The following is a 26,368-nucleotide window of genomic DNA, read 5'->3' as shown; positions in this document are numbered from 1 at the left end:
GCTACTGTGATACACCGTGCACTCTGATTATGAAATCTCTTACTACTGGTCTGTCACCTCTCGCCGCAATTTAGCTGTCGGTGTGATTCCTTCAAATTCGTTATCAGATATCGGAAACAACCCTGTAGTCGATATCAGTTGGATCCCATAATGACCGTTTTTCTCTGAACAGCTCAGTTAACTCACAAGTTGCAGTCTTGTTCCACTCCATTGTGCCAAGTTGACTTCAAACACAGTTGAATAATCTTGCCAAGCGCACAGGGAATGCGTACAAGATACTACGCAATAATGCAAAACACATGACGTGATGATCCCAGAAATACTCAGTTCGTACCTTTTTATGCAGCGGGTGTGTTTTATAACAAGTTACATGATGCGGAAACATGTTATATAATGATGTTTTGTAACGTCTTTTGATCTTTACCGACACCCGATGGATAACATATAACTTGGTATATAACACAAAATAAGTCATGTTATATAACATTTTCTTCCCGTATCTACAACAATAACTTTGTTATATAACGTGTTTTGTTATATAGTGGGGACCCAGCTTTAGAATCAGAAAATATTACATACTTTTTAAACTCTTATAGCCTAATAAGGGCGAATATAATAATTACTTACTTACTTACTACCTTTTAAGGAACCCGGAAGTTCATTGCCGCCCTCACATAAGCCCGCCATCGGTCCCTATCGTGAGCAAGATTAATCCATTCTCTATCATCATATCCCACCTCCCTTAAATCCATTTTTATATTATCTTCCCATCTACGTCTCGGCCTCCCTAAAGGTCTTTTTCCCTCTGGCCTTCCAACTAACACTCTATATGGATTTCTGGATTCGCCCATACGTGCTACATGCCCTGCCCATCTCAAACGTCTGGATTTAATGTTCCTAATTATGTCAGGTGAAGAATACAATGCATGCAGTTCTGTGTCGTGTAACTTTCTCCATTCTCCTATAACTTCATCCCTCTTAGCCCCAAATATTTTCCTGAGAACCTTATTCTCAAACACCCTTAACTCTCAACGTGAGAGTCCAAGTTTCACAACCATAACGAACAACCGGTAATATAACTGTTTTATAAATTATTCTAACTTTCAGATTTTTTGACAGCAGACTGGATGATAAAAGCTTCTCAACCGAATAATAACAGGCATTTCCCATATTTATTCTGTGTTTAATTTCCTCTCGAGTATCATTTATATTTGTTACTGTTGCTCCAAGATATTTGAACTTCTCCACCTCTTCAAAAGATAAATTTCCAATTTTTATATTTCCATTTCGTACAATATTCTCTTCACGAGACATAATCATATAAGTTATTTTGTCTTTTCGGGATTACTTGCAAACCTATCTCTTTACTTGCTTCTAGTAAAATTTCCGTGTTCTCCCTAATCGTTTCTGTATTTTCTCCTAACATATTCACGTCATCCGCATAGACAAGCAGTTGATGTAACCCGTTCAATTCCAAACCCTGCCTGTTATCCTGGACTTTCCTAATGGCATACTCTAGAGCAAAGTTAAAAAGTAAAGATGATAGTGCATCTCCTTGCTTTAACCTACAGTGAATTGGAAACGCATCTGACAGAAACTGACCTATACGAACTCTGCTGTATGTTTCACTGAGACACATTTTAATTAATCGAACTAGTTTCTTGGGAATACCAAATTCAATAAGAATATCATATTTGTAGACTACTCTCCCTAAACTATCGGGGCTACATTCGAGTGAACACACTGTATTTTGCGGCTTCAGTTGCGTAATAAAATTATAACTTTAATAAATGTTGTGAACTGTGTTCATACAAGAGGCAACAAATATTCTGGATTTTTCAGAATAAAGAAGTACTTAATTCACGTTTGTTCCTCTTTCTGTGTATGAAGCATAATATGATTTCTACTTCACTTTAGAATCAGAAAATATTACATAGTCTATTTTTTTAACTCTTATAGCCTAATAAGGGCGAACATAATATTTTAAATCATAACTAGTGGCTTGTGCAGCAAATGCTGGAACCTAAGTTCATTAGACGTTCAAATAAACATTTTTCAGATTTATTTTCAATAAAGAATACCAGACATTTTCAAAGTTATTTGCTTCCATAATAATGAAATATAATCCCTCTGAATGTTTTTTTTATGCCAAATACTTTTTCTTGAACTTATTCACCTTCAGGTTTTTAGTTTCAACGCGAAAACGTAAGTAACAATGTCAGGACGATCAGTGGGTTTTTCATGTGGGAGTAAAGAATAGTTATTTCAGATCATTGTGGATTGCAGGTGAAAGTTAAAAAAAGTCAGGTTTGCTAACTTAGCATCTTGGTATAGCTGCTGCATGTAGACCTTGAAATGTAGAGGGTAAAATCATTTTATCCTGCTAAGAGATCTTGCTGAAATGATCGGAGACTACAAAATTTTGTACGTCTCTTATTTTTACCAGTAAGTAATACCTTTTGGTCTTCACTTAGGAACTGTAATTTTTGCGCTCTCTCGAGCCAATACTCAAGAGAATGACGCATATAAATATCTACACCACTCCGCCAATAACTTTGTGAAAAGACCCAACCCCATTTGATTAATTACTCTGAAACTATTTAATTTTTAATAAAATTATTATTCTCTTACGTAAGTTTTGTAAGTTCATTTGTAAAATAGCCGCCACTCAGTAAATTACAGAAATGAAGATCTAATTTAAGATATTCTCTACATCTGCTTATATAACCCAAAAACGTTTCACTTTCATATCATGAATATAGCATTAATATATATAATTAATGAAAAATAGTCACATCATGGCATTAATTATAATAATATTTCATTTCTAATGGTAATAATTTTATCAAATCACCTCAAGTTTTGTACATTTTAATATCCAATACACAGCTGTACTCAGAAAATTACACACCCCAAAATCAGACCTGTAAATAATTTTAGTAAGTCTTGAAGTTTTTAATAACTAATTGAATTTGTACTCTAAATAAGTCAGCAATCCTGCAGGTCATGGCCTTCGTGTAATAAGCTATTGTTTATTGTAGTGTGTGTTTTGTTTTATTCTGAAATCACGGCCGACTGCTGATATGCAATTAGTTCTCAGAACTGACGAAAGATGGATTTTTGAAAATAGGAAAATTATGTAGGAAAACTGAAGGTTACTATGTTTCTGAAAATCCTTGGATGCCAAGCTACAAAATGACGGGTCATTCATTAAAATCCGTTCTGCCGTTTTCCAGTAATTTCCATTACCAGTTAAAATTATATATATATATATATATATATATATATATATATATATATATATATATATATATATGAAATAGATTCCGTTTCATTCGATTTTACTAAATAGAAACCGTTGAATTTGCGGTAGGCGTACACGTTTGCTGTCACGTACATTTATGGTAGACTTCTGCAGAAATACAGCATCACAGCTTACCACCAGATTCTGTTTCTCCATGTACGCAACCTAACGTAACTGTAATGTTTACGCTATTACAGGTACTAAGGGCAGAAGCAACATTATTGTTAGTAGAGGGTAGGTGAGGCGAAGTTAAACATTGTGAAATGCAGAGTGCTTGCTGTTATCTAAACATATTGAATTCGACAGGCAATTCATCTCAGGCTGAGAACTTCCCTAAGCGTTGTAACAAGGTAACTAATATTCATGACATGTACAGACATCAACTCGAAGCAATGTTTTGGCGTGTAGCTTTCTCACATGTATTTTTGAGCTTTTTTTATAAGATATAGCTGAAATCACCCGTCGTTGCCAGTGTTTTCTTTTTGCTTCTATTTTTAATTAAACTGGTTGTTAGGCTTTTCGGAAATCTCGGAAATCCAACTACAGACAACCAAAACGAATTGTCTTTACTAAGTTTTCCTCATCCCTAAAGATGAATCTTTCCATAGCGTCATGTACTTGAATTAATGAACTTCTTAGCCAAATGCCTGCCAGGGTTAACTCAATTTAAACAGCTGTAGATCAGGCATCGAAAAGAAAACATTTCGTCATGTGCCTTACGTTCAACTGTTTTTAATATATATTTATTTGTTTTTGTTTATTTATTTATTCTGACGTAGTTAAGGCCATTAGGCCTTCTTCCACACCGCCAGAAATACGAATAAAATAATAGAAAATCAAACTATAAACAAAGTAAAAGGAAACGAAAATATACAACAGGTTACAGTCACACAGCCTAGATTTGTCTAGATTTTGGTCTTCATGATGTATCAACAATGTTTCTTAATTCCGTGTTATTTTTCCATGGCCTCGTGGAAGTCGATGTTGTATACAGCAGACAATAATAAAGAACAATTGACTGTAGAAGATTGCATTTTAATATTATACATGAATGTTTGATCATATTTATTTTTATTCTTTAATTAATTTAACGTCAATTTGTCCGATTTTAATGTAGCCTATGTTCTTCTCCTGGTTATGAAGGTTAAATGTGGAAACTTCGGCAAGTGTCGGTGAAAGCGTGTAGATTTGTTTAGAGTACATATATATATATATATATATATATATATATATATATATATATATATATATATATATATATATACATACATACATAGCCACATTGACTTTTATATATAAGATATTATAAATACATTAATATTTTGGACTTTTGAGATTCTCTGAAAAATAAGACTGAGGATCCATTCTTCTGGAATATACTTCTGAATCACGTTATCTTGAATTATTAGTGGTTATTCACAAATCCCAGGCAAGCTCGTGATGCTTTATCTGCGCAGGGAGGTCGTTCTCTGCATACAGACGTGTATTACTGTTGTAGATAAATGTCCCATACTTACCCCTGAACATAATTAGAGAAAGTCATTGTTATATACAACAGAAACAAAATGCAGCAGTACTTCATTTATTGAAGATAATTTCTTCTGATCACTTTTGAAAACCGCGTCATTTATATGTGTTTGTTTATATTTTTGAGCGTACTTTTTATGGGGAATATAAACTATATACAGTAGCTTATAAGTATTTATTTCAGTCACTGACTTCACAGCATATTTTTAAGGTGCTACACCTTTACATTACATATTTAAAGGACGTATGAACGTTTTCGTTGGTCTACGCCAACATCATCAGATACGAAGTACATTTCAGCAATATCAATGCTCTCTACATAATCTCTACAAATACAAAACATTTAGTAGCATGCAAAATGAGACATATTAAAAACCAACATTGCTGTGATACACATTGACATTCTATATGACTGCCTTGATTGTCACTTACTTAAAATACACGTATAGATTACAAAAAATATTGATTTACATATATAAGTAAGTGACAATCAAGGCAGTCATATAGAATGTCAATGTGTATCACAGCAATGTTGGTTTTTAATATGTCTCATTTTGCATGCCACTAAATATGTTTTGTATTTGTAGATATTATGTAGAGAGCATTGATATTGCTGAAATGTACTTTGTATCTGATGATGTTGGCGTAGACCAACGAAAACGTTCATACGTCTTTTAAATATGCAATGTAAAGGTATAGCACCTTAAAAATATGCTGTGAAGTCAGTGACTGAAATAAATACTTTTAAGATACAATATAGACTTCTCTGAAAATTAAAAATGAATTGCAAAATATATATAGTAGGCCAAAAAAGGCACAACATTTAAATGGTTATATTCCAGTAGCTAATGATTTCACTTGAAAGTTTATTTCACAGGCAAATTTCACAGTCCTTGTAGACCGGGGAAGCACTGTAATATTTATTTTTTTTTACCATTTATTAAACATTATTTTTTATTTTTTGTAACGCAGTGAAAAATCGATCGTTTATGCCGAACTAAGCATTATAGTCTTACGAGTTTAGCAGGCCAAGCCGTTTGTTGTGCTGTCATCATTTGTTTTTTTTTTTTTTTGTTTTTTTTTTTTTTTGGATTTGAGTTCTCATTTTGTGAATAATGAGTCGCTTAACGAACGAAGACAAGATTTTCATTAAACATTTGCACCAATATGATAATTTATCTGCCCGTCACATTGTAAGGAACTACGCTCAGCGAGAATGGTCTGTTTCAAGTGTACAACGATTGATTAGCAAGATACGGACATGATATCCCTCCTGAGAGATTATTGCGTGAAAGATCGCATTTCTCAGATTCTCTGATGATTTCCGCTGGAGTTCCAAACGAGATCTTAATCGTATTGACTATTTTGTATAGAGTCAACTACAAAAAGCAGTTTACTACAAAACAAGAATTCGTAATATTGAACATTTAAGACAACGCCTTCTTGAATGTTGGGATCGGCTTGATCTAAGACATATCCAGTGTTATTGGACAATGAAGAAGACGCCTACAAATGGCTGTGCGGGAAAATGGCGGTTACACAGAGCATCATTTTTAATTTTGATTATTTTAAAGATAATTAATTATTATTAATTTGTCCAACATTGAGTTTCTGCATTTTGAAGTAATAAATTATCTTCAAAAACCACATTTTTCGCATCATTGTGTATTGACCTCCATAAGATTTTAATTGAGCCTCAAAAAACACAATAAAAAGTCCTGCTCATCTTTAAAGTCTACTCTTTCCAACAGTGTATTCATTATACATTAATGTTATGTATTTCCGAAAATAGAGTGTTTCTAATTTTGTGCCTTTTTTGGCTCACTGTGTATATTGCTTTCTCGTGTTAAAGAACTAGGTTTAAAGTTACCTTGTTGACTAGTTTCGGTCTGGGGTCCATCTTCAGAACTGGGTGATCTTCGCGTCTTCTTTTATTTTCATCCCCTTTGGGGGTGCGTTTGTGTAGTGTAGTGTGGAGTCGAATAATGTGTGTGTTCTGAAATTGAGTTGTGTGTTGAGGATTTGTTGTTGGTGTGTTTCTTGTGTATCTTTATATTTCGTATTGTTCTAGTGTGTTTAATTTCTGGTTTTTCGGTTGAATATGTAGAATTTTCATGTCTGTGTATATGTTGCTGTAGGTGTGGTTGGTGTTTGTGATGTGTTTTGCGTATGTGGAAATGTTGTGTGATGTGATTATGGCTGTGGTGTGTTCTTTGTACCGTATTTGAAATTATCTGCCTGTCTGTCCGATGTAGAAGTTGTTACAGCTATTGCATATGAGTTTGTGTACCCCTGTTGAGATGGTTTTGTGTTCTGTGTGCGATCTTGTATCTTAATTTCTTAAATGAAGATGCGCTCTTGTTTTTTTTATGTTTTACCAGCATAAATGCATGCATATTTTGGACTTTTCAAAATATAAATCCTATTCCTAGTGTTGAGAATACATTCTAATAGTTCTGACTGGTAAATTCAGTACGTTTTTTCCAATGTCTGGTTTCTTTTCGATTACCTCTCAAACAATTGAAGCTCTTCAACGTAAGGTGGCATTTTCCTGCATAACTGTAGAGCTTGGACTGCCTCCGTGGTCTGTTGGTCAGCATGCTGGCTTCCAGATCGGGAGGTCCCGGGTTTGATTCCCGGGCTGGGCTCTCGGTGAATTTTTCTTGAAGAAGAAGAATTCATTGGGTCTCTAGAGTCTGGAAATTTGTATGATTGTGAGTGTGCCGGGTTAATATTAATTAACCAATCATCGCATATATAAAAATACATCAGTACTGTCGCTGGGCAGTAACCTGAACACACGTTTCAGCGTCACATTGTTGACAAATAACTCCATCTGTTAGCACAACCATAAAGCATCTAATAGATGCTACAGAGTTACCAACAACGAAAAAAAAAAAAAAACTGTAGAGTTGAGGCCATTTAGCCGGTTTCCGTGGTTACAAAAGAGACAATTACAACACACTGATGAAATGCATCTATTTATACAAGGAGTTGCTCACTTTATTCTATAATTTTTGTACACATTTTTTACACTTGGAAATGATATCTTACCGAGAAAACACCTATAAACGTACACATAGCTGCTGTTGCTGTTGGTGATTGTCTTCTCAATAAAATGAACATCACTATAACACACTTGAACAAATAGGCCTTGGAATGTGTTTTTTTCCTACAATTAATTAAGCCTATGAAACTGAGAGCAAACTCTATACTTTTATTACATAGCAAATGAGATCAGGCGATTAGTTTGTAAGACGTAACAGTAAGTAAGTCAATAATGGTGCCGTGTCGGAGGGGGAATGTATACACATTTGGGGAAGGAGCGTCGCTAACGATTTATGAGGACTCGTCGGCGCTGCGTCGCCTTCTGCCAGGATCGCCGGCGTAGTTGGCAGCTGCGTGACCCATGAGGTGCTTGGCTGCCTGCGAGCCGGAGAAACCGCGGCTCAGGCCCAGGTCGAGTCCGCGCTTGAAGCTGCAACAAACACCACAAGACAGTTGTGAATTCTCTAATGCAGTGATGTCAAAGCAAGCGCATTTTTCTGACCTTGACGTCGTGCGTGGGCAGTAAGCGCAAAGTATGGAAAGAGGAAGGGTTCTGTATATGAATAAGCAGCCTGTTGGATTAAGAAAACAGTGGTGCACAAACTTCAAACGGAACGCGAAATTTTATGTCGTCATTTTTACATGACTTCTTTCTGTTTATTATTATCTACAGGGACATCATTTTATTTTTACTAACATTTTTAATATTAACCTGTCTATACCTTTAGAGAACCGGAAACACCGCTTGCTCCCCCCTCCAAGACTGGAGTTCGATGATACTGGCGTAAAATACAAATCACTCTACTAGGTATAGGATGGAAGAAAAGTAGTTCATCCATTTACGTAAACTAGGAAATATCGCGATTTTGAGTTTGATAATTTTCATTAGGTTTTTCTTTAATCAAAGTACAGTACTGTATTAAGAATAAGTGTTTTTACTCACGAAGTGAGTTATCCATGCGAACGTATTCATTATGCAGTGTATATTATACTGTCTACAGCATATTAGCGTACGATATAAAGAAAGAAGTTAAATTGAAAAATAATTATAATATGAATATTGTTAAACACAATTTTGAAAATGGTGGCCGTTCATTTCGATACAGGCTTCAGTTCTTTTGTCCATATTATCGCACTATAGACTATTGCATCTAATTCCAATTGCCAGTTTCGTCTTTCGTACTAGTAACTCATGTTGAAAGAATTCTGTACCTACTCTACGTACTGTGAATTCAATCTTCACTTCTGCCCGACCCGAAAATATAAAATTACTCTGACATGCTATCTACTGTCCGTCCAAGTGGTTATGCCGCAGGATTGTAGAAAGGGAGGAAATCGCGTGACAGTTAATTACTTAACGAGGCCCTTTTATTTAAGTTAAATTAAACAGCTATATAATATTACGTAAACGTCCAATTCCTAAGAGAAATTAATGTTTTCAGAAAAGAGCTAAGACAGCCCAGCTTTTACAGAGGGGCGAGCAGAAGCAGGTGGGGGAAATCGGGATGCGACGTAGGCAAACGGACAGTACCTGTGCGAAAATATGATTCAATAATGAAAGCTCTTTCGTCACTGGAAAACGCGAACATATTTCTGGAACGTACTATACCCAATAACTCAGTACTGCTTACTATCTGCGGTCTTGGTTCTGTGTGGAGTTGGAACTTCCTTAGTAGAAGGGGTGGAAGTGAAGTACATTCAAAAACTCAGGTACAATAAAAACTGAAGTAAAAATAAAATGATGTCCCTGTATATTGTCTGTAAAACAAAAGTACTAACACTGATTTCTTAATATTGCACTTGTGTTTTAAATCCCTGTATATTGTCTGTAAAACAAAAGTACTAACACTGATTTCTTAATATTGCACTTGTGTTTTAAATCTTAATAGCATAACAGAGAGTTAAGAAGGAATATTCACTTAAATTCCATAGTAGTATAATATTATACTGTATTAAGTGGATGAAACACATCATTTATAAAGAAAGTGATATTCCAAAGAAAGAGATTGAGTATGACATGATAAGTTGGAATTTATATTGATGGTATCTTTAGCCTTACAAAAGTAATCAATAAACTAATCAAAACAATATTACAGTACAAATCAAAGTTACCTAGGTACTGTATCTGTTTTAAGTGTAACTAATATTACATAACAAAACTCTTATCGCATTATGCTTTTAAGGTGATATTTGTGAGCAACTTCCTATTATCAATATTGAATTATTTTCTCGAAATGTGCTGAAGATATAGAGCTGACATTTTTACAACACATGGCACATGGGCTTATGATGTAACAGTAGTTGCTTTGTTAATTAATTTCCGTACAAACAATTTCCATGCGAATATTTTTTAAAATTTTCAATACACTATCTTCAGTAATACGTATATACGGTATATTAGATTTCCGAAAACATTATGTAAGGCTACTAAATAAATAGGCCTATACCTGAAAATTTCACTTTTCTATACGAAAAGTTGAGAAAATATTTCTTTAGAATAAAAAAATCAAACTTGTGAAAAATGAGCATTAAAATTAAAACTTACATTCTTAATAATGCACTTATACTGCGCAGACAAATCTAAAAATTAACATGGATACAGTTTTAATAAGTTCTCTTCCCTTTATCTATTGAATCAGTGCTGGCCATCCCTAAATATAGCTCGACCAAGCGGCATATATCACCACTTTCGGTTGTCTCTTTCCTTTCCGCTGTAAAGCGCTCAGGCTCCCCTGGGCTCTAAAGCGCGCGCTTGCTCCTGTGGGTATCAATTGACATGCCTGCTCTAATGCATCTCTGAAGAAGGGTCAATCAGAATTTTAGTCCACAACAGAAGCATATTGGATTTGATTGCTACTAATTTATTTTTCAATGTTACTCCTTTGTAAGAGGTTAGGTACAGCTTACAACAGTCAAATTTTTGAAGATAATCAACATTTTTTCCTCCATTACTGTATCTTGTATAATAATGAAAATTGATATGTGTAAAACATTGTCCTTCTACTAGACCAGGCGTCCTCAACTGACCGTGGCGCTAGTTACGTGCAGCGTCTCGCCTGCTGTGTAGCGATGTCTGTGCAGGCGCACGGACACAGTTCGTTCTCTGTAGTACACAGTGGCGGACCAGAAATGTCAGAAGAAGGGATGTCCGATAGATCATCGACGCCATTGAATTTGTTATTATGAGCAGAGTCATTTATATTTGCTGAAAAGTCGGTAGTGCCCACGTGTTTGGTTTGTGGTAAAGTTCTGAATAACAGAATGAAGCTGTAGTCGGGTGGTCTAGTAATAGGAAGAGATATTTCTTTTATATCAAATACGGTATAGCTTCATCTCAGATATTTCTCCGTTTCTCATGGTGTTCGAACCCAAGCGGTTGTGAGCGGCGAAGGGCATAATAGGTGTTTTCTTCTCACAGACGTGCAGGCGGCAATTACCTTAAGCCTAAGTGTGTGGGCACTCAACCCGAAGACGCGCGCAGGTTACTGAACTCTAGCGCATAGTAGGTTCGAGAAGCGTGGGTTTTCATTGTCGAGGAACGCGCGCGATGTCTTAAGCTAGCCAAAACAAAAGTAGCGTCATGAGAGCGCGTCATCACGGCAGGTATTTAAACGTGTGGTGAACCAAGACGCGCCCTCATACAATTCCCGGCCATTGAGCCGATCGTGGTGGTAAAGTGGAGACTTCGAATGGTCTGTTTTCGAGTTTGTGACTTACTTGGGAAATAGTAGTGGGGATTTAAACAGGCGTTCGATAGAAGAAAAACGTTGCCGAGATGACGGAGAAGATAATAGCCAGTATTCCGTCGCTCATACTGACGTAGGGACGTGATCATAATAAACCAGATTAGTGAACTTTGCTCCATGGCTTTCTTATTGTGTTCGTGTGATCGACAAAAATCACCATAAAATCCTTCACTCACAAAACCAGTGTCCCTGAAAAGAGATCATCTCCACCGTGGGACAGCAGCGTGTATCGGCGTCCCAGCTGAGCTAACCGATCCGGACTTTGTCGGCGACGCGGCAGAGGAAGGAGAGAGCAACCATCGTGATTGGCGCCCACGTGGACCAACACACACGCATTGACCGTCGCAAGAAGGAATTTCAACTCACAACGATATTATTCGTCCTATCACTCAAATGATTATGAAAAATATAAGGGAGAAGAACGAACCACTCTCATCCAAAAATTACTAATAACTAATGTGTATAATAATAATAATAATAATAATAATAATAATAATAATAATAATAATAAACTAAATATTAAACATTCTTTCCCTAACTCTATCGGTACAAAAGTAACTAATTTTTTCAATTTCTTTATCTTAAAGAGGTTTAATAAGCTCATTTGGCATATACTATGTTTCTAGAAAGGAAACATGTTTGTTAGGTATACTGTATAGGAAAACAATTCTCTTATATAGACTGTAGTTTGATGAAGAATAAGTATTGAATGTAGTTTATTAATTTTTATTAGTTTATATTTATGGCCTTTATTTTCATGTAAGAATTTAGTTTACTGTTGTTAAAAGAAGGAATAATTTATGTTAAACATAAAATTGAAGAAACTGTATCCAGCTTTAGGAACAAAATGGATCGTTAAACTCAGTGTATTATTTGGCTGACTTCACCATATTGATACCATATTTGATTTTACTCATTATAAAATTGATTTTTTTTTATAAAGGGTGGCTTTTTTCGTATCTTAAATCTTAATAAAACCTTAAGTATCCGCACGATGCGTAGAAATAGTATAAATACTTAAAAAACCATCAACTGTAACCTAAACTATCGGCTCGCATGCCCGGAATTATATATTTCAAAATATTTTTTTCTAACATAGTTTTTTTTTTTTTTTTTTTTCAATTTCCCACAAATTTACTTTTCCTGACTCATGCCCTTGAAAAAAAGCCGATTCAAATATTGGCACGATTAAGAAGCTTTTTTATCCCCCTCAAATGAAATGTATATATTCTTCTCCTTCTTCCCATGAAGGCTGCCCGTTCCGAGACTGAATCCTTCCATCTCCTCCTTGGTCTGTCCAGGTCAAACTTTACCACAGGATGATATATGTATATGCTTATCTTAGTAGTTTGTCTAATGACATTCTTTCTACATGATGCATCCACTGTTTTTGATAATCTTTAACTGCTTCCGCAACATTTTTTGTTTTTAATTTATCCCTAATCTCAATGCTTTAATTTTATCTAAAACTGTAACTTTTGTAACTGATCTGAGGGATCTCAATTTTGCTGATTCTACACCTTTTATCATGCGCTCTCAAAGTCCGTCACTCACTTCGTAATAGCAGTATGTTTTGGCAGAACATTGTGAAATCTTATCTTAATGTCCTTTGACATATATCTCTCAAAATATTTCCTTATTAATCCATTTGCTCTGTTATATTTCTGTGTATTTTCTTCCAGGTCTAAGTTCAATTTATAAATATTAGTTACATTACATCCAAAGAATTAAAAAGTTTGTATATTTTCTGTATTTTGGCCGTCTATAATTATTTTAGCTCTCTTAACATATTTCACCTCCGTTGCATTGTTAACTTGAAATTGCAGTTTTATATTCATTTAAAATATTGTTGAGTTTTGTTAGTCTACATTGTATTGGAGATCATATTCACTGCTGGCCAAAAGAATCTGGTTGTCGGCAAATAATATTGTTTTGATTTTCATATTTTTTGCAAGAAATGTATAGTCCGGCTGTGTGTTTTGCCGTTCTTCTAAAATTTTATTTACGTACATATACGGAAATAAAATTTGGAACTCCCTTATTGTATGTTTCGCTTACAACACACTGCGCATGTGCAGTAAACAAGTTGCCCTGTATATAGACTATTCTACTTGTGGACAGGGGGGCGAAATTCTTGCCTACATACAGGCAGACTCCCATCAAGACTCGCTCCAAATTTTAATTCCATATCTGTACATATCAAATAATACAGGTTGTTTAAAAAATACGGGGCATAATTTCAAGTATGTATTTCCCACATGTAGACAATCAAAATAGTTCATTACAACATGTGTCCGGAAGTGCTTTATTTCCGAGTTATGGCCTTCACAACATTGAAATTCACCGGAACGTTTTTCTTTCCGCAGGTCGTTGCCGTCAAAGGAGACATTAAGAGGGCACTCTGACAGTTCATTCCGAGGCGAAGGTTACATTCAGTGTTGTGTAGGCGTTAGACTGTGCGACATGTATTCAAATCAAGAGCTGGCAGAGATACACTTCATGTACGGTAAGGCGGACGGCAATGCTGCGCTGGCTCGTCGTTTGTACCAGGAGAGGTACCCACAGCGACAATGTCCAGATCGGAAGACATTTGTACGTCTCCATTACCGTCTGTGCGAGTATGGAAAATTTAACTCTCCTGGTTTGGGAAGGGGACGACCAAGATCTACAACTCCAGAAGTACAGGAGGAGATTCTGGAGGCTGTGAACATGACTCCTTCTATCAGCACACGAAGGGTAGCGTTGCAAGACAATGTTCCTCATACGACTGTCTGGAGACTGTTGAAAGAGTATCAATTGTATCCTTATCATTTGCAACGTGTACAGGCCCTGTCACCAGCAGATTACCCTGCACGAGTTAGGTTCTGTCAGTGGTTCTTGCAGCAGTGTGGTGTAAATCCGAACTTTCCTGCCTTAGTATTATTTACAGGTGAAGCACAGTTCACACGAGATGGCATAACAAATTTCCACAATCAGCATGTACTGTATGGGCGTATGAAAACCCACGTGCAACTGTTCCATCTCATCACCGGGTGCGGTTCTCCCTCAACATGTGGACCGGTATCATTGGTGATCGATTAGTTGGACCCCATGTACTTGTAAACAGACTTACGGGGCAGGCGTACACAAACTTCCTGGAAAACACCATACCTCATGTTTTAGAAGACACTCCACTGATCTGATCAATTGTGAACACATTCACTTCTTGCATGATGGCGCTCCTGCACACTTCAGTCGTACGGCTCCCCGGTTCTTGGATCGAAGGTTTCCTGATCGATGGAAAGGTAGAGGTGGCCTAATTGCTTGGCCTCCGCGCTCACCTGATCTGAACCCTCTCAATTTCTACTTGTGGGGCCATTTAAAATCATTGGTTTATTAGTCTCCGGTGCCTGATTTGGAATCCCTTCGGAATCGAATTGTGGCATGTTCTGAGGACATACGCAATACTCGTGGAGTTTGGGATCGTGTTCGCAGGTCAATGAGACATCGATGTGAGGTCTGTATTCAAGCAGGATGTGGACATTTTGAACATCTTCTGTAATGCCAACGACCTGTGGGAAGAAAAACGGTCCGGTGAATTTCAATGTTGTGAAGACCATAACTCGGAAATGAAGCATGTTGTAATGAAGTATTTTGATTGTCTACATGTGGGAAATACATGCCTAAAATTATGCCCCGTATTTCTGAAACAACCTGTATAGGGGAAAGACGACAGTCTTCTTATTACTTCTGTACTTAGTGCAGATTCCCTTTTGTTTTGCCTGCTAGTCTTAATCTCTATTTGATAATGCGAAGATTAATTAAATAATCTTCTAATATTTTCCATGGCTTGACCCAGTGTACTGTCATAAGCTCTCACGTAATCTAAGAATCTATTATTTGTTTGATTTTGAATATTGTATCAATACATTATCTTTCTTGCGGAATTATCATTGTTCTTCTTGGAGTATATTTTCTGGTCGTAATTCCTCCTTTATTACGTTTTTATATATGTTTTTGTAAATGATTGATTAAATGACAAACTTACTAGTGTGAATTATATAAGCACGTGTGGCTTACAGCTGTTTCGGTGCATACTGTACACCATCATCAGAGCTTACTAGATCTCGACATCGCTGCATGTTGTAGGGGTGCGTTTGCGTGTTGAAAAGTGGAGTCAAATAGTGTGTGTTCTGAAATTGATCTGTGTGTTGAGAATTTGATTAGGGTGTGTTTCAGTGTGTCCGTATTTTTCATATTGTTCTAGTGTGTTGAGTTTTTGGTTTTTGGATTGAATGTGTAGGATTTCCACGTCTGTATTTATGTTATTGTATGTATGGTTAGTATTAGTTATGTGTTCGGCATATGTAAATGTATTGTGTCCTCTGGTTATTGCTTTAATGTGTTCTTTGTATCGAGTTTGGAATGATCTGCCTGTCTGTCCAACGTAGAACTTGTCGCAACCAGGGGCGGCCCGTCCTTATGTGCTACAGTGCTACAGCACAATGATAATTTTTGCTCAAATAATGTTAATTGCAATACCACCATAGTATCTGATCTGCCATTTGACAATTTTCCGTGGTTATGTTCATGATGCGTTATAGAGTGTTTAGTCTTCGCTCTTAGCTCTTTGGTGCCTCAGGGGGTACAATGTGCTACTCAAAACTCTAAATGAGAATGTAGACAATTAATGCGCATGTGCGAAGCTGAAATCACTGCCCTGATTGGCTATTTTTACGCGGGGAAGTGCTGTCGTCAGCTTCAGCACAACACAGCTTGGAGATTACAAAAGTAAAGCGTAACGAAAGAATGCTTGTTTGTGGAAGAACTCGGAACTATTTACAATGTAGGCCTATTTGGTAATTCAAGTGTCCGACTGCAGCTGCCGTCTACCTGGTTTTTGAGGTTCCTCCTGAACCAGTCAGCAAGCGACGGAGAATGGAATCCCAGAAAACTGAAGCCAAGGAAGTATGTGACCGTATAATTCAGAAAACTACTCACCGTTTCCAGTCTTTAAGCTATCTAGATGCAACAAAAATTGTTAAACAGCAAATTTTCTGCCAATTTTTGAATAATCTAATTTTCCTGAACGCGAACTTGAAGTTGCTGTCAACAGCTATACTGTACTGAACAAAAGAGTGTTAAAGACACAACTTTGAGCTCTATACGGAACACCTGCCTTCTGGAATATAGATGGAGCTGTTCAATTGTTACGGTACATAGCCTCCAACAATTCACAGGATCCATTCTGTGAAGTAACACTGTCAATAGAAAAGAGTATGATATCCAATTTGAAGGGTTTAACATCAGGGTAATTGACAGGTTCTACAGTAGGAAGGAACGTCGTATGGATTTCATATTTCGTCACTAGGCGAGTCTCAAATTAAGATAAATACATATAAATGTATACAGTAGGCCAATATAGAAAGCACACTCATTATTTTGACCACCAGCCGCTATTGGTCGCAACTATTATTACATGTGAGTTTGTATACACCTGTGTGGTCGTATTTATTTGTTTGTGTTGTTTGTGTGTTGAGATGTCTTTGTAGTGTGTTTTCTGTTCTGCATGCTATGTTGTATTTCTGCTTTCTGAATGAAGATGCGATCTTGTGTGTACTTTTGTTTTCGTATGTTAGTGTGATGTATTTCTTGTGTTATTGTGTTTGTGTTGTGTTTGTTAAGTTTTTGTTTTGTCTTTCTTATGATGTTGTCTGTTATGTTTGGATTGTAACCATTTTCTTGTGCTATGTATTTGACTGTATTTTTTTGTATGACATTTAACAGATTCCTCTATAATTACAGCATTTAGTTTTATTTCCCTTTGTATGTATATTAATAATCTCAGCTTCTTTTAACTCTATTGGTATACTTCCTGTGTACCATATGGCGCGTTCAGAGCACACGGGAATCAAGTCACAAAAATAAACTTTTCAGAAAATTAGACTTAAAGTTCTTTATATATAGTTAATAACCCATTAAAGGTGAGTGTATTTTAAACATCTGCACCTTTGCAAAGATTGTGAGGACATGATTCTTTTATAGTTTGAAAATAACTTCACCTAAGGTATGTACAGACGAAATATCTCCGAATTGACCAAAAATGGACTTCATTCTCTTGTGCTCTGAACGATGTAATTTTTAATTTTCGACTTCCGTATTCATTCTATCAGGAGGTAGTCATACACTGCTTGTATCACAATATTATGGCTCTCTGATTTTCTTCCATCCAAATTTTGTTTGAGGTTTGAAAACATAAAATAGTCTGCTGGAGCCAAATTTCGTAAATATGGTAGATAACAAGACCCTTCAACCCATTCTCTTACAGTTCCATTAGACTTTAGAGTTACAAACGCTCTGTTGAAGGGCGATTTCTTTGCTTAACTTCCGTTACCCCTAAGCTTCACTTCTTCTTGTAGACGTCTTAGAAGCTTAGAATAATGTTCACAATAATGTTCCTGCTGTAAAAAAGTGAAACCATAACTTTCCTAACTGATTTCTGCTCTCGAAATATTTTTCAGATAGAATAAGAAAGATGCTTCTAATATTATGATTGATTTTTTTTTCAGATTCGATGTGTAACATAGTAAAATATTTTTCCCAAAATCTCTCTCAGTCCTTCCCTCTTCTGGTCAATATTCAATGCTTTAGGTATCCCTCTAGTAGGCCTATGGACTTAAAAATATGTCAAATATAGGATAGATAATACTAGAGGATTCGATAAGTAATGACAACAATGCTGTAAATCAACGCTCCTAGCGGTGACCATTGAAATCTTGTACTACGTAATAGAGCAGCGATTGTTTTATAAATTTGCAATATTGAAAGTCTCGAAATAGCCAGTGACTGTTTCTGATTTGTAGTAAACAATGTAGTCCTAAAGGTACAACAAAGGTACTTCATAAAAATCCAAGTTGCAAGAGAAAAACATGCAACTCAGTGCTTTAGGGCATTACAAGAAGCCTGTGGGAGAGAACTCCTACCATACTGAACTATTGCAAGTTGGGTGGAAGCGAGGCATTGGCTTTCAATCAAGAGTTGACATCGGAAGAGCTTTAGATTGATCAGTGAGAGAGATATCCAGAAATGCTGCTGCAGATGGAGTCCGCCGTCTTCCAAGTATTTGGCAACGTATTGTTGACATGGCAGGAGACTATATTTGAAGTATGCAATGTCAAAAGTAATCTAAATAAATTTAGTGTGAAGCAGTAACTATGTTGTCATTACTTTTCGAACGCCCTAGTATAACGCACTGAAAATAATGTTAGTTATAATTAAATTCTTTGCTTCTTTACTGGGCTAGAAACTTAGCAACCCCTTTCTTTTGTTTAAACCCGAAATATGAAAGGAGCTCGATCGTCCGATGTTCTATAAATAACATTTCCATGACAACGAATACTCTAAAAACATAAGAAACACAATTGAGAGATACACGTAATATTTTATTACATAAAAGTTCGATACAGTCAGTAGTCAGCTGCTGGGGGGAATATTCAGGAAAAGAATAAAAGTACAGTTTATTCAAGTAGCGTCATTAATAGTATGAACAAAGAACCCGTATGTCGATGTAGAAGTGACGAGTAAATATAACTTAATTTACATTTAATTTACCCCTACTGTGTGTCACCAATTTCATTACGTGTATTGATTACATTTTAAAGCGAGAGGATGGTTTTAATATGGTGGAAAAACAGTGAAGTTTCAAAAAAGATTGTATGCTTTAAAGTACATTTTAATATGTCAAAAATACATTACATACGGTTTAATAAGCATTTATGTCTATTCAGGTGCTATGGTACTATTTTTAAAGCTCTGGTACACAGGGTTTTCAAGAGGAAAGGATGGTTGATTATTCGTATGTTGGAAAACCAGTACAATTAAAAAATTGCTTCAAAATTATCTTTGATATGTGAAAAATATATTACATAAAATTTAAGCGCATTTATGATATTGACACCATTTTTAAAGATCTAGTGTACAGGGAAATGCCACTAAATATGTTTGAAACTTCCCGTAACTTTAATGTTTTGTGTTTTGTTCTCATACAAAAGTTCTATATCTTCGGAACTGTTAATGCCACATGCATGATATTTTGGTACTCACATGCTTTAGGCCAGGCGTGTCCAAAGCTATAGGTAGCGCCGAATCACTGCTAAATGCAGCCCACAATACTTCAATCTAGATATGAGGAGTTTGGATGGAGAGGTAGCCGATACTGATCACAAAGCGTGGCAGTGGTGAATTACGTTATTTAACTGTTATCAATGACTGTTTATTTATGGAATTATCTTTAGTAATGTCACAAGAGTTGGGTAATCTCAGACCTCGAGTGACATTTATTAGGACTAATTCGTGAATAAAATAAAAATATAAATAATATATCCCTAAAATTCGCTCACAAAATGATAATAATTGTATATTTATGAATACTTAACCTATTCAAATATTCTGAAGTCGAAATAGATGAATAACGATTACTGCAATAAAAAAGTGAATATTATTCAGTAATGCCAATTGATAAAAGCGAAATACATGTACTGCGCTTTTCTTTTGTTAATATAACAGAAATACGCTTTCATTATCTGCTGAAATCATAATTTAATTTAAACATTTTATAGTATAATTACAAAATAATCTGATTAATACATTAATAAAATTAAATGAACAATTGTTATGAAGGAGTGTCATTTTCTTTAGATACAATGGACATGGTATTAGAAGATGGAGATGTTGATGTGGAAGTAGGCTTTCGCACTTTATTTAGTACAATGGATTCGTGCTGATCGATTTACGTGGAAACAGTTGACGACACTGACTAAACAAAAGATGACTGTGATTGGTTGGAATTCAAAATTTCATTACACTTCAATGGCCGAAAATGACATGACGTCATATAAACGAAATAATCAACATAAATAGTGTATATTTACACAAAATTATTCCTTCAAATAGGCTATTATCCTACAATATTATACTTTTTTCAATACAACACAATCAACATTTGTTTGAAAATAAAAGTAATGAATGTTACTTTCTTCAGTGAGTCAGTGTATAAAGCTTCTTATGTAGCATTTGATATAGTAATGAGCTGTTATTGTATTAACTAATTATTAATTACGTCGTTACTAAATCAATCAATTCAATTAATAATTCACTGTAAAGAACTTGACTTTTATATATAATATGATATAATATAATATAATATAATTACTTACTTACTGGCTTTTAAGGAACCCGGAGGTTCATTGCCGCCCACACATAAGCCCGCCATTCGTCCCTGTCCTGAGCAAGATTAATCCAGTCTCTCTCATCATATCTCACGTCCCTCAAATCAATTTTAATACTATCCTCCCATCTACGTCTCGGCCTCTCCAAAGGTCTTTTTCCCTCCGGCCTCCCAACTAACACTCTATAAACATTTCTCAATTAGCCCATACGTGCTACGTGCCCTGGCCATCTCAAACGTCTGGATTTAATTTTCCTAATTATATCAGGTGAAGAATACAATGCTTCCTCTTAGCCCCAAATATTTTCCTAAGCACCTTATTCTCAAACACCCTTAACCTATGTTCCTCTCTCAAAGTGAGAGTCCAAGTTTCACAACCATGAAGAACAACCGGTAATATAACTGTTTTATAAATTCTAACTTTCAGATTTTTTGACAGCAGACTGGATGATAAAAGCTTCTCAACCGAATAATAACAGGCATTTCCCATATTCATTCTGTGTTTAATTTCCTCCCGAGTATCATTTATATTTGTTACTGTTGCTCCCAGGTATTTTAATTTTTCCACCTCTTCAAACGATAAATTTCCAATTTTTATATTTCCATTTCGTACAATATTCTGGTCACGAGACATAATCATATACTTTGTCTTTTCGGGATTTACTTCCAAACCTATCTCTTTACTTGCTTCAAGTAAAATTCTCGTATTTTCCCCAATCGTTTGTGGATTTTCATATTCACGTCATCCGCATAGACAAGCAGCTGATATAACCCGTTCAATTCCAAACCTTCTCTGTTATCCTGGACTTTCCTAATGGCATACTCTAGAGCAAAGTTAAAAAGTAAAGGTGATAGTGCATCTCCTTGCTTTAGACCGCAGTGAATTGGAAACGCATCTGACAGAAACTGGCCTATACGGACTCTGCTGTAAGTTTCACTGAGACACATTTTAATTAATCGAACTAGTTTCGTGGGAATACCAAATTCAATAAGACTATCATATAAAACTTCTCTCTTAACCGAGTATAATAATAATAATAATAATAATAATAATAATAATAATAATAATAATAATAATAATAATAATAATAATAATAATCCACACCAGTTAACTAGAAATATTTTAAAGAAGTTAATATAATAATATTTACTCACAAATGGCTTTTAAGGAACCCGAAGGTTCACTGCCGCCCTCACATAAGCCTGCCATCGGTCTCTATCATGAGCAAGATTAATCCAGCCTCTATCATCATATCCCACTTCCTTTTGCTGTGGTTGTGCCACAGAATCAGTCCTATTGCGAGGCTTATTGTGTGGTTTCGAACAAGCTGTTTTTATGGTGATTTGTTAGCCCTTCGCCCAACCCCCAAGCTGGAGGACCACCCCTCATCGGCTGGCCATTACTGCTTATTGAATATAATCACAGCTACCCTCCATATGTGTGGCCGTCAATAATAATAATAATAATAATAATAATAATAATAATAATAATAATAATAATGATGATATCTTGCTCTCGTTGTTTTAGTTCGCTGGAGAATGTTTGGCTACAATAATTGACGAATTACAAAACTCCTACATTAACCGCTGTCTTGTGGTGACTATTATACAAACACACATTCATTTGGGATCGTATAATCGATGTGTAAGGAATAGAAGTAATATTGTTCTAGGCCCAAACTGAGGAAGATATTTCTGTCGCAGTTGTGAACTATCGCGTGACACAACAGCGATTATTTTGTGTCTACAGTTAAGGTCACAGTCATTGCAATGATCTGCATCTAATGTAGTTAACAGATGTCAATGCAGGGTTGTTATCGTTAATGTTTTCCATCAATCGCCAGTTGTTTAATTAGTCATTACTTCTTAATGCGTGAGGGAAGTGGGAGAGATTAATAACCTTGCGCAATACGTAATTTTTTGCTACGTTGCAGTTTGCTACACAGTATGAATGAAACAAAGGTCGGCTACTCCACTCTCAGAGATAACTTTCCCATCTTTATCTGCGAGTAACTGGAAGAGAAATATTTGTTCAGATGAAGGACATTGCTACTCAATGACGTATGCGCAGCTGTAAGCGCAGAGAATGACGTTGGGTTGTAAACAAACTCAATTTGTTTATTTGAACATCGATTCGCAAGTGATAGCGAAACTTTGACGTGTTGTCGGTCGATAACATAGTTAAATAAATAAATTACAATATAGCTCTGTCCTCACTCTCTTCATGGTGTCTGCTAAAGAGGGCCTGTATTCGATTTTTGTCAGTACAGCTTATGATAAATAGGTAAGGCGATTATGAAACATTTTCTTTCGGTAGTTAAGTTACGCGTGATACTGCTTCGTTATCTACAAATAATCATCTTATCGACACTGAATATTTTTTAGTTCACAAACGTCATTACTAGAGGCCTGCGTTCGGACTTCAAAAAATAGGTAGGGGAGAGTCGGGTAGTATCGGACATCGGGTAATATCGGACAGTGAGTTTCTTTCATCTACCACACGATGATAGTACCTGATTGAAATGGTTACGTTTCTGTGATGTTGCATAGAGAAACGTAACCATGTTATTCAGGTACTACCATATGGTGGTAGATGAAAGAAACGCACTGTCCGATACTACCCGATGTCCGATACTACCCGATGTCCGATACTACCCGAATCTCCCCTATGTGTGGAATATAGCTCGGCAGCAGGCTTGTCTATAAGTCGTTAGCATACCGCTTCGGACATCCTGTCTCCGACGAGACAATTTCGTTTCGGACTATCCGATACCGGACAAGACTGTTTCGGTCTGTGTAGGACAGAATTTCACCATAACGACGTACGTAATTGGGTTTTCCACGTACTGTTACTGTCAGATATGCAACAGTATACCAACCGATAATTTGAAGAAAAAAAGTGAATATTAATACAAATATATTGTTGGCTGCATTATTTAACTCAGAAAAAAATCAAGAATGCGGTATCTGCACTCTATTGCCATTTATAAGCATAATATTTATTTCATTGATTCTGGTTCACGTTAACACTTTGTTTAAAAAACTTAAAATTATTTAACGACACGTTAAAAGTGTCAAAATTTTTAGAAAAGGTTATGTACCTTAGACAGACGGCCCGTTTCGACGCCGGTTGTGCGTCATCTTCAGTGTCCTACGAATTCACTGAAGATGACGCAGAACCGGCTTCGAAACGGACCGTCTGTCTAAGGTACATAACCTTTTTTAAAAATTTTGACACTTTTAATGTGTCGTTAAACAATTTTAAGTTTTTTTTTTAATTTATTTGTTTAGTTTGCTTTGCAATATTAAGGCTATGGATTGGTGAAAATAGCGAAAAAATAAAACATAAAAAAATGGAAATTTTGTTTTTAATTCTAAAAAATAAAATAATGTTTCATTTTTCTAAACCTGTGCTTGTTTTGGCCCTATGACAATTTAAAGTCCCTCAGAACGAATTTAAAGGGACCAGCGCATGCGTGGAGCTGCAGCCCTTTAAACTGACTCTCAGCTGTCATTCTGACAGACTTTGTTCTTCATTCTAACTAATTTTACTTTTCATTCAGTTCGTATTTCGCGCTGTAGGAGAAAAATGTGTGTGGTAGACCTGTATAGGAAGGAAGGATATCGACAGTATATACTTGTATAATATATATATATATATATATATATATATATATATATATATATTACATGGTGTACTTTGATACTCGTTTTCTCGATTTACCAATTTTCAACATTTTGTAACATTCAAAATGCTCTAATGAACGCAGTTTTTCTCCGATATCAGTGAAATTTTGCACACGAGTCCACAAAAGGATGTGAAGTAAACAGACAAATGTGTTTTCTTCTGCTATTGAAAGTATTCAAATGACCATGTGTTGGGAATGTCATAAGGTTTATAAAAAATTTAAAAATTAATAACTAAAAGGGTAAATACTTTTTTTTCTCAAAAAGCAATTGGAAAAATATGAAAAACATGTGCCATACTTTACATACATCTACCAGGAATAAATTAAATAAAAATTTAAAGAAATATTATACAAACTTTGAAAATTGGGACAATTATAATTCAGTATTTAAAAAAAAACAACAAAAATTAATTATAAGTAAACTAATTGGAATATCTAAGTGAAAATTTGTATACTGCATGTCCACATTGTAAAAAATATATGGTAAAAGTTTCAGATTAATTGGTGTAAAAATATAGAAGTTAGAAATTTCACTGAAGGTTTGTTATTAAAAATCGGTTAGTTTTTTTTTATTATTATTTGTGATATTTTTTGTAATTGTATGCATGTTACAATACTTCTTGCATAAAATATTTAATATATAACCAAATTCACTTCAATGGTGAATATCTCAAAAACATGTTTTTGTCGATTGGTCTCTTATTGCATAACTCCGTCCAATTATGACATGATGGCAAGCGAAAACGAAATCGTAGCAAAGATATATTATTTTATGTGCTTAGAAGAAAAAAAATCACATAAATAGAAGTTATTCAATTCATTCTCTAAACCAAAACATTAATGTACAGGTACTTGGTTTTATAAAGACATTATTATTATTATTATTATTATTATTATTATTATTATTATTATTATTATTATTAATTTTTTTTTGCAATTTATTCCCACAGTTTACCTGCTAGGCCCTTCTTTTCAATATAATTGAACCGATTTTTGCAAAAAGGACATAAGCTACATTTTTGTCAAAATCGGTTTTTTCGTGCAAACTGTAACTTAATAGATGGCCATTGGATGAATAAGTTATAACATATATCAGTCACATTTGTAGCTATGTTGATGTAACAAGAATACCAAGTTCCAATTTTAAGTTTCCTGCCTGCTATTATGTTTTTCTTGAATATCTGAAAACATTAAATTTGTAACATATGTCCTTTTTGCAAAAGTCGATTCAATTAAAAAGTGGGGGCTTACATGCACACAAGTCTATCTGCGTCTGCATCCATTTTAAATTCAATTGGAAAATACTCGTAAATACAATGAAAGAATCAAATTATACCATTGAATATAACCCACACTAGACAAAGAGCGAATCTAGTGAGTGCGTGAAATGTCCGATCGTGTTCTCCAGCGGACGAAATTTCAGGTAACATCACTGTTTTATTGGAGACCGTCCGGGCCGGTCCGTGCTTTACAGCAGCCGCGGCGAAAATGCGACTCACGAGCACATTGTGGCTCGCAGTGCTTTTCTCTCGCTTCCTACCTACAACCCCCACCCTCTTACTCACTGCAGTCAAACTCCGTTCTATTTGTATTTGTCTCGGACCTGCGAGTGGCGTATCGTCGCAATATCTCTCTCGAAACCATGTACCTTTATAAAAAACGAAAGTTTCAAGTATAATGGGAGGATGCATTCTTTTGCTTACAATATGATGAAAATATTAAATGTATGATTTGTTCACAAATATTACTAGGAAAACGGTTGTATAACATAAAACGGCATTATAAGTTACATGTTACTGATGAAACATTAAAAGGTTAAGTGTTATTATTATCATTATCATTATTATTA

The 26,368-nt window shown here is 35.4% G+C and overlaps 1 protein-coding gene across 1 annotated transcript in view; it reads right to left on the bottom strand.

The window, feature by feature from the left end:
- Positions 1 to 7,808: 7,808 nt before the first annotated feature.
- The window catches only part of LOC138692733 (diuretic hormone class 2-like), a 142,165-nt gene continuing 123,605 nt past the window's right edge, over positions 7,809 to 26,368 (bottom strand). Inside the window, exon 4 of the mRNA XM_069815924.1 lies at positions 7,809 to 8,309. Coding sequence (XP_069672025.1) covers positions 8,171 to 8,309 — 139 coding nt within the window. The 3' untranslated portion in view covers positions 7,809 to 8,170. The remainder of the gene's footprint in view (positions 8,310 to 26,368) is intronic.

Source organism: Periplaneta americana, chromosome 17, assembly GCF_040183065.1.
Source record: "Periplaneta americana isolate PAMFEO1 chromosome 17, P.americana_PAMFEO1_priV1, whole genome shotgun sequence".
Taxonomy (NCBI): domain Eukaryota; kingdom Metazoa; phylum Arthropoda; class Insecta; order Blattodea; family Blattidae; genus Periplaneta; species Periplaneta americana.
The sequence above is the reverse complement of the archived record's forward strand: the minus strand, read 5'-3'. Positions and strand labels throughout refer to the sequence as shown.